Genomic DNA, 10,083 nt, shown 5'->3' on the forward strand with positions numbered 1-10,083 from the left:
GGGACACATATTGTACTGGAATTGTGGTGGCTTTCTCTGGTTCTCAATAATCTTTCAATATTTGTAGTGGTGACTGTGGAATTTCCCCCCAAGGAAACCAGAGTGAAATCATGTCTCTAATATCTTGAAAGGTACTGAGGCCCCATTGGCCACTGCTTCTGTGGCTAAAATCTGCACACCTGCTTTGTTTAGTTAGTCATCTAATGGGACAGAGCAGAGAGGCCACAGCTCAGACTGGGGCTCAATGAGTACTTCCTGAGTGAGGCCAGTAGGCCTCACACAGATTCCCTTTTAGGGAGAGCAGCAGGTAGAATGGTGCCCACTTGGCTTACTTTATCCTGGTTTCTTAGCAACTTGGCCTTTGAGACTGGGTAGAGCTGAGAGTTCAATATGGCCACCTGGGTACATCGTCATTAAGAATGTCATCAAATTGCTATTCAATTACTTCCACAAAGGCTCTCAGTGTGTTTAGCTTACATGTTACTAACTCATCAATAAGCCATATTTAGAATTCAATCTTGAAAGTAGCTATTGCCTTTCAGTAACACTGTTCCAAAGGCATCTCAGAGTTGGTTTGGGCATGGGTGCATTCTCTTTCTCATCTCCCTCTCCCTTACCCTCTCTCTAGCCTCCCCTCTCCCCATATCTATGCTTCTTTCTCAGTACTATAGTCAGTGCACTAGTGGGGCCTGGCTAGAAGAGTCCAATAGGAAAGTCCTTTCTCTCACACTGGACCACATTATAATTACACAGACCCTAAAGACAGGCTATCTTAAAGCCCACCCTAAAGCCAAGGCACCTGTGTGGAAACAAGTAATGACATTTTCTCCAGCAGCTTCTCTTCAACAAACAGGAATCAGAAATATCTACTCGTCAGATTTCTGACTCACTACACTGTGTTTTAATTCCTTTCCAATGATTGAACTAGCAAATGAGGAAGACCAGGAGCTTATGTCTGGAAGTTCCATATGGTGGCAAATATGTGTGGCTCAAGAAAGAGGGTAAAAGCCAGATCCTCAAAATGATGGCCATTAAAGCGACCAATCATAAGCCCCCTTGCAAGATAAGCATGGTGTAATGGAAAGAACCTTGTGTAGGTGCCCAGGGATGTGGTATCTTGTTTACACATGGCTGCTAACTTGCTCTGCCTCAGTTTCCCCAATGGTAAACTAAGGAGTTAGACTAAATAATTCTGAAAGGCCTTTCTAATCAAATATTTTATAGGTCATAAAAAGAGTATTTTATCTCAAAGGCTGTGGTTCTCAACCTTTATTGTGTCACAGGCCCAATCTGAAATTCACTAGAATGTTATGGACCATTTCCTCAGAAAAGGCATATTGAAAAGGCATACCATTTCAGAGGCTTTATGAAGTTCCTGAATCCATAGATAATGGGTTAAGAACTGTTTCTTTCAGGTGATAAAACAGCTTATCTGCAGAAGGCAGACATGAAGCAACAGTGAAAACTGCCTGGCCTCAATCCATCTTAACAATTCTCCCCAGCATTTGACCCAAAAATGGAACTCTTGCAGAACAAACACAGTCTGCCTTTTTTAAAAGAACTGTCTTCAGCTTTTGTTTCTTTCTTGATTGCTTGGAAAAGAAGCTGTCAGGAGAAAACAGGAGGAAGAATAATTCAAACAGACCTAGGCTTTGACATGTAAAACATGCTTTGCAGATTTGTCTTAAGCAGCTGTATGCAAAAGCAGGAAGGCCACCTTCCTGAGTCCACTTGGAGGGATTGTGGGGGCATCACTCATTCTGTCTGGTCCCATAAGAGCAGACACATTCTTGGCAATATATTACAGCGCCAAAGCTCCAAACTGGCACCAGGGTCCATATCCTCAGTAAGAGACATTAAGATTCTCGAAAGTTCAGCAAACATTCCTACTCCCCTACTTCCAAGGTAAGCAATGGCCCCAACTCAAGTAACTTCTGGTTCAGGGTAAGACTTCTGAGATCAATCTTTAGCCCCAAATCTTTCAGAGCTAGATGGCCTTTTGAGGAGGCAGGAAGTTCAGAGAGGAGTTGAAAACTGAGCTCCTCTCTTCGACTTAGGTCGGTGGATAGCTTGGTTTCTGCAGTCTGCCTTGAGGGAGTTCAGCCATTCACAGTCTTATAGGAGCTCAAGATAGACCTTCTGAGGGAATGAAGACAGAATACAAAGGAGAAATAAACTTGTATCTAGGATGTGTGTCCCTTATTTTATAGCCTCCCAGAGCCTGAAGGTGCAGGGCCAGGAAAGATCTGCTCTTCAGCACACAAGGGTTTGAAGAAGACTCTTCTAGAACCTGGAAAGGGTCCCCTGAGGCCAAGGTTTCTGAAACCTGAAAAGGAAAGAAGAGAGTAAGGAATTAGCTAGGACTGGTTAAACACTTAACAGCCACTGAGCAGTAAGCCCTCTCTTGGTAGGTAGCTAATCTTCTGAGCAATAGCAGCTGGGTAGAAAAAGGCCCTTATAACTCAGATCCCATGAAACTGTCCTAATATGGTGCTAAAATCAGGGCTGGAAACTGTGTGCCTTAAGCCTGAACTCTAATCCCCAAAAAGTCCACAGGAGATACAGATGCCTGATACCTCTGAGATTACCCACCTTGCTGAATGGCCACTGCCTTTATGGCCCTACAATAACTCCAAACTTCCTTTTACTGAGACTTCACCTTCATGAGAGCTGATAAGAAAACGCTTATCTACTCATAGACCTCTGAGGACTGGCAGTGATATGAAGAAAAGGAAGGCTGAGGAGTACATGGAAAGCTCTGCTCCAGATACCTGGATCTGATTTATGTGTGTATTGGTTCATGTCATGCCAGCAATCTGATTGTCAATCAGAACTCCTAGTAGAGAAAGAAATTTCCATGATCTCCATGGTTCTGGTGATCTTAGTAAGTTACTTATCCCCTTTGAACCTCAGTTCCTTTATTTGTTGAGTGAAAATACATATTAACTTCCCTATTTCTGGCATTTGATATGGACTAAATGATATAATGGACGTGAAAATGCTTTGCATTAGACAAATACAAAGAACTAAGGATGAAGGCTCAAGGGGTAAGACTGAAATTGTGATTTGATCTGAAGGAATGAAGTTCCCCTACAAATACTAAGGTAGACTCTTGGGACCTGCTATAATATCAAATGAGAGGTTACTGATATTCTTATAGACCCAAAGGATGTCAGAGTTAAAAGGTTCCAAACATTTCATCTTACATATTGGGAAATTGAGGCCCAGAGAAGGAAATGTAATTGCCCAAAATGTCACAATTTAGGATTCCTAATGACCTTGATTCAAAGGCAATTTGTAAAACTATACTGTAGTTTGGCTGAGCAAGAAAGAAATGAAACTTAAAAACACAGAGAACCTCAGAATTAAAAGGCAGTAAGTTTAAGGGTCATGTAATTACAGGGTAGTGAACTGAGGCATGGAGGTGAATTCCCACCCTCTGGACCTACATGGCACTCCAGTCCTCAAAAACTCAGATCTCATAAAGAAGGTATATGTGTAACAAGGTTTTGTAATCAGGGATGGATACTACATACCTGAGGCCTCAACTCTCATCTCCAGGAAGTCTGCCTTGAGAACTGTGGGTAAAGGAGGAAAGACATTTCACTAAGACTCTAGAAATCAGAACTGGAAAGGAAAGCAAGTGGATGGGTGACCCTTCCAGGACGGTGGCAATTAGGCCATTTGAAAAATGAGGAAGTGCTTCCATCCAGATGTTTCAAAACATCTCACTCCATGCTTATAGGTTGGCATACCTCTCTGCCAGATTTAGAGAGCCCAGTATCCCAGACACAAAGACATCTTTCAGGTGCCAGCACAATCCTTCGAGTGCCATACTATGGGAGGCAAGGGAAGACCAGAGGAATTGGCCAAAGACCAAAGACTACATTCTGTGATTATCTCCAATGGGAAAAAGGCAAAGACGGAAGGCAAGTGCCTTGTGAAACATGAATCTTTCTTTGCCTTGAAGAACAAACCAGCCTCTTGATGTGCTTAGATTGGTCCTAAAGTAGCCTTGTCTGGGGATGGTTGGAGGCAAGAGACAATCCTGGAGAATCAAGCTCCATATAATTTGGCCAGAAAATCCCAGACAACAGCTTGTCCCAGGGCTATATCCTGAACATTGTTTTTCTCTTCTCTCTTAAGTCTATTAGTACCTACTCCCTGAGTGATCTTATTCCCATCCATGATTTCAATCCCCATCAAATACTGAGACCACCCCCCAAAGGTTACTATTCACATTGTAGTATATGTGAATGCCCCTATAAATTTGTACAGTGGCTGTACTTAACAGTTCTACCTCTAAACCTACGTAGATCCAGCCCCAATTACTAGTCTAAGTTGCAGTTACCCACTGGACATCTCTATCTGGATGTCCCACAGAGTCTTCATACACACTGTGTCCAAAACTGAGCAGAGAAACTTTCCGACAAAACCTATTCCTCCATGATTAATTATTGCTACCATCTACCTATCTGCCTAAGTTAGACTTTCTTCTCTCTTAATCTTTCTCCAATGCTCCATGTTTGAAAAGTCAGCAAGGTCTTACTGAGTCTACCTCAAACCTGTCCTTTCATTCCATTCCTATTGACAATGCCATACATCAGGACCTCATCAACTCTTGCCAGGATGATTAGCCTCCTAACTGGTCTCCCTGCCTCCAGGTTTTACTCTCCCAACTATCTTCCTTATTAACAGCAGAATGTTGTGTGTGTGTGTGTTTTTAAATAACTCAGGCAGCTTAGAATATGCATTGTCATGCTGAAAGGTTTTCCATGGCACCCCATGGACTACAGAATAAAGACCAAACTCCTTAGTATGTCATATAAGGCGTTTACAATCTGGCCCCAATCCATCTTCTTGGCCTCAACTCTAGCTAAGCTTCCTTCTTCTCACCCCCACATTCTAGCCAAAGTGGAACACTAATCACTTTGTGAACCTGCCTTGCATAAGCTATTCTGCCTTACTGAAATGTCTTCCCCTCCCTTCTCTTCTTGATGAGCCACTTCTCATTTTATTTCAAGTTTTTAATTTTTTTAAATTGTCGTATTGTAGAAGGGACATGAATGAGAAGTGAGGTCATTCAAATGTCAGGTTACATAGAGTCAGGTGTACAAACTGGAAGCAAAAAGGGGCAGAGAAAAGGTTAAACAGATCATTTTCATTAGAGATGAGATGGGATTGACTGTGGCTAGTCTAAGAATCTTGACCAGTAGCCATCATGTAGGTGCACTGATGCAAGTGGTGGTTACAAAATTGGGGCCTAGACAGAAGGGGTGCTTTCCTTATATGGATGCAGAGTGGGAGGACCCTGTGGGTACCTAGGAAGGTGGCTTATTACATATTGGAGGACTGGTGTACCCACCTTGGCCTTACCCACAATTCTGCCAAGATGGAATCTGGGGATAAGGAACATGATTAAATTTAGGTTCCAGAGGCCTGGACATGGGATTGGTCAGGTTGTCCTCCAGCCTGAAGTGCCTGCTTTGACCACAGTGCCCTATGTTGCAGTTGGTCCAAGACCTCCCTGAGCACTAAATGACAAAGCCCAGGTAGTGGTTACCAATCTTTCCACACTTTCAACACCAGGTTGGCTACAGTTTCCCTATTAAAAGTCAGGCTGCCTTAAAGATTCTGTTGGACTTTGTTCATGCCTAGTACGTATCCCTCTCAATGCCTTGGTTCCCTGTCCAAAGCTACAGATCAATCCCTCACATTTTCAGTGTATTCTACCCATCTTTAAAGCCCCATCTCAGATATCACTTCCTCTAAAAAGCTTTCCTTTAGATATGTCTAGTTCATTCTGTTAATTCTAGTTTGCTTCATTCTATTTCCCTGGTATTTATTTCTAATATGGTTTATCCTAGGGAAGTTGGAAGGACCACCAGGAAGTAGGAAGTAGTCCTGCTCATAGGCAGATACTTTATTAAGAATATAAAGTATTCTCTCTCTTTCTGTTTTTCTTTTTTTCCCTCAAGCCTATCTGATTAAGCCTGCTTTAAAAATGTCCTAGGTGAAAACTTTATCTTCATTTTATCAGTAAGAGAAATCTGGGGCTTTGACCTCACTTTCATTTGTTATGGTAGAATAAATGGTAAATTATTGTCTAAGGAGAATTTGGCCTAGTCTAGAGTTCCTTGTGGCTGACTGCCAAGCAGAACTAGGGTGACCTGCTGTTCAGAATCATGTCCTGGTGAGTCGGGTCCCACAGTTTTAACTAGATGATGTCAAACCTATCCCAGCTCCAGTGCTGGTAAAGGCACATTGTTCTGCTTTTAACTGAATACCTGGAAGAGTTACACTCCTGTCACCCAACAGGAAGCACAATTTTGAACTCTCTGATAAGCAACATTGAATAAACTCACAGAAGAGTGCCTGAAGGCTAAGCAATCATTTCTCCAGGTGTTTTAGTCTAAAGGGTGCCAAATGATAGGACTTGGAAAGCCTGTACCAGTACTTGAGGGATTTTAAAAACAAATTAACTGGAAGAAAGAAATAAAGGAAGGAAATTTAAAAAACCCAGACTCCCAGGCCCTACTCCTGGAGATTCTGTTTTAGTGGGTCTAGAGCATAAGGCAGGAATCTGTGTTCATTTTATTTTTCCTCAAAATTTTCCAGGTGATTTATATGTTCAGCCAGTTCGAAAACAACCACCTAAGTCTAATGTTTACCTCTGAAATGAGGGCTATGCTTATTCTAAAGCTGTTTATATTAGAATATTGCTTTCTAAATATTCATATCAGATGCCCTTTTAGAATATAATAGGGTCTAAATAAGTAAACTAACAAAAAAATTAGACCTACATCGAGCATAAAGTTTTTGCAATACCACTTGGCATGTGAGTACTCTATGTATGTGTGAGAGAGAGAGGAGAAAGAGAGAAAGAGATGGAAAGACAGAGTCAGAGAGGCAGAGACAACAGATACAGAGATAGACAAAGAAAGAGAGACATGGAGAGAGACAGAAAAAGAGTCAAAGAGATAGGGAAACAGAGACATAAGTAGAAAAACACAAGGAGAGACATAAACAGACTGAGAATTACAGAGACAGAGAAATAGTGTGTGAGAGACAAATGGACAAGAGTGACAAAGGCAGAGAGACACACAGTTATAGAGACAAAGACAGACACACAGGGAGACAGAGAGACAGTGTTGGGGGAGAGAAAGGAACAAACACAGACAGAGAAAGAGACAGAGCTACAGAGAAACAAAAGTACAATGTTAAGAGGGCAAATGACATGCTCATGATACATTTATTAAAAAGTTATTTGGTTTCATTTCTGTCACCTGCATCTCTTACCTTCCTGTTTTCCGGGAAGCTATTTCAAAGAACCTGGTTCTGGAAGCCACCCTGCAAAGAGAAGCCAACCAAGTCCCATGAGTTGCTCTGGAATATGTGTGGGAATCAATGGCCAATGGAAAGGAAAAGAAAATATGAACCAGATAGGCCACCAATGCCAGGCTCTGCCTTAGCTTGCAAAGGATCTGGGTCTGAGGAAAATCCCAAGTATCAGAATGTGAAATGGCTCAGAGACCATAGGCACCCCCAAGGCTATGGCTGATACTCTTTGCTTCCCCTTGGCTCAGAATGATCTAAGTATGTTGCCCATTCAGATTACTCTTGGGAGAAATAAGTGAAACAAGTTATTGGTTTCAGAGTATAATTTTTGACATTTTGCAAATACACTTAGCTAATTAGTCCAAACAGTAGAGGCTCTGTTTTTCTTATTTCCTCAATTTTGCAATTATGGAAAACAAGAGACACAAGAAAAAGGAACACTAGGAGGCAGGATACTGAGAGGGGTCCCAGGCACTGGCTGAGGAGAGGCCGGCCAGGCTAGTTTTGTGGTCAAGAAAAGCTGGTCCCTGAGAGTTGCTGTGGCCCCACCTTAGCTGCTCTATCCCTGATTCCTTGGCTTACAGGCCAGACTCAGGAAGGCCAGTTGGATAATAGCTCTGCTACTACCCTGTAAGAGGCTCTCTGGAGAATCTGAGTCATTTTGGAAGATTTTTAAAAATCATACCTTCTCTTTAAAAAAAAAAAGCTTCAAAGCACACGTAAAATGACCAAATCTGTTCATTAAATTACTTTTAAAACCAGTAGTAATAATAAGAAAAAAAATTTACAGAGGCAAAGAAGCATGAAAGCAGCCGGTAATCTTATCACCCTAGAGAGATCAGGGAGACTAAGAAAAATGGGTCTCCTATCGGGTACCAAGATTTAAACACCTCAGCTTTAGGAAAAATCTCCCAGCTTTAAGTGTTGAGTAGAACGCTCCAAACAGAGCTGGTCTGCGACAGTCCCCTACACTATGAAGTGAACGATACCCTGGAGTTGTGCATTGTACACCCTTCACAACCATAATGGTGATCCTGAAAGCATTCTTAGTGGTCTAAGGTGGACTTTAGGTCAAGGTTGAAAAACAACTCTACTTACACAGACGATGGGATTTCCCCTGCATTGCCAGTCACTATATCTGGCTTTGGTTCGGGTTTCTGGGTAGTAGTTGCCCGGCAGGGAGGATCTGGAGGCCTCACTGGGGGTCGGATGATGGTTGGCTTTTCCCCTGGAGGCCGAACTATGCTGAAACTGTCAGAGTCTCCTGGAAAAGAGAACAACAAGAACTTGGACAGTGAGCCAAATGGAACACTACTCCTCAGCAGGTACCCAATATTGCAGCTATCATGGCCACCTCCCTTGGTCCCCATTTCTTTTTGGTAACTAACAACTCTGGATTAAAAAATATATTCTTCCAGAAGCTGTCCCTTCAGAAAGTCTATGTTTGAACCTCATCTCTGGAGCTTCACATTTGTGTGACCTAGGGTATGTCACATCAATTTGCTCAGTCTCAGTTTCCTCAACCATATAATCAAGACTAAAAATATATTATCTTACAGAGACATTGAGAGGATTTACTTGGGTAGTAATATGTTTAGTACTGTCACTGGCACATAGCAGGTGCTTAGTCAATGTTTGATGATAAATTTGTTACATTCATCATCACCAAAAATGAGTCTATTTTCACTTAAGCCTTGACTATTGTGGCAGTCTCCTAATTCACCTTTCTGCCTCTATGTCTCTAGTTTCCAGGTCACTCAGTACAAAATAAATACACATAATTTTTTAATAAAATGATTCTGGCAGGAATATAGTGAAACATATGCATGCATGCACTGCTGGGGGCACTGTACACTGGGCTTATTCTAACTAGATAGCCATCAATAATTCTGGAACAGAGTATCATACACCAGAGGGCAGACAGCAGAAGCAAGAAGAACTACAGTCCTGCAGACTGTGGAACAAAAAACACATTCACAGAAAGATAGACAAGATGAAAAGGCAGAGGGCTATATACCAGATGAAGGACCAAGATTAAACCCCAGAAAAACAACTAAACTAAGTGGAGATAGGCAACCTTCCAGAAAAAGAATTCAGAATAATGATAGTGAAGATGATCCAGGACCACGGAAAAAGAATGGAGGCAAAGATCAAGAAGATGCAAAAAATGTTTAACAAAGACCGAGAAAAATTAAAGAACAAACAAACAGAGATGAAAGTTACACTTAAAGCAACTAGAGGAAGAAGAACAAACAAAGCCCAAAGATAGCAAAAGGAAAGAAATCATAAAGATCAGAGCAGAAATAAATGAAATAGGAACAAAGTAAACAATAGCAAAGATCAATAAAACTAAAAGCTGGTTCTTTGAGAAGATCAACAAAATTGATAAACCAAGGTGGTGCAGTGGTTGAGAGTCCACCTGCCGATGCAGGGGACGCGGGTTCATGCCCTGCTCCGGGAGGATCCCACATGCTGTGGAGCAGCTGGGCCGGTGGGCCATGGCCGCTGGGCCTGTGCGTCCGGAGCCTCTGCTCTGCAGAGGGAGGGGCCACAGCAGTGAGAAGCCTGCATACCGCAAAAAAAAAAATCTTCCAACAAACAAAAGTCCAGGACCAGATGGCTTCAGAGGTGAATTCTATCAAACATTTAGAGAAGAGATAACACCCATTCTTCTCAAACTCTTCCAAAAAATTGCAGAGGAAGGAAAACTCCCAAACTCATTCTATGAGGCCACCATCACCCTGA

The 10,083-nt window shown here is 42.1% G+C and overlaps 1 protein-coding gene across 1 annotated transcript in view; it reads right to left on the minus strand.

Annotated features, from left to right (window-relative positions):
- Window positions 1-664: 664 nt before the first annotated feature.
- The window catches only part of OPHN1 (oligophrenin 1), a 450,814-nt gene continuing 441,395 nt past the window's right edge, over window positions 665-10,083 (minus strand). Inside the window, exons 21-24 of the mRNA XM_024737336.1 lie at window positions 8,437-8,602; window positions 7,300-7,350; window positions 3,537-3,578; window positions 665-2,326 (exon numbers count right to left, since the gene is read on the minus strand). Of these exons, the coding sequence (XP_024593104.1) occupies window positions 3,545-3,578; window positions 7,300-7,350; window positions 8,437-8,602 (251 nt within the window). The 3' untranslated portion in view covers window positions 665-2,326; window positions 3,537-3,544. The remainder of the gene's footprint in view (window positions 2,327-3,536; window positions 3,579-7,299; window positions 7,351-8,436; window positions 8,603-10,083) is intronic.

The sequence above is a fragment of the Neophocaena asiaeorientalis genome, unplaced genomic scaffold (assembly GCF_003031525.2).
Source record: "Neophocaena asiaeorientalis asiaeorientalis breed wild unplaced genomic scaffold, Neophocaena_asiaeorientalis_V1.1 scaffold372, whole genome shotgun sequence".
Classification (NCBI taxonomy): domain Eukaryota; kingdom Metazoa; phylum Chordata; class Mammalia; order Artiodactyla; family Phocoenidae; genus Neophocaena; species Neophocaena asiaeorientalis.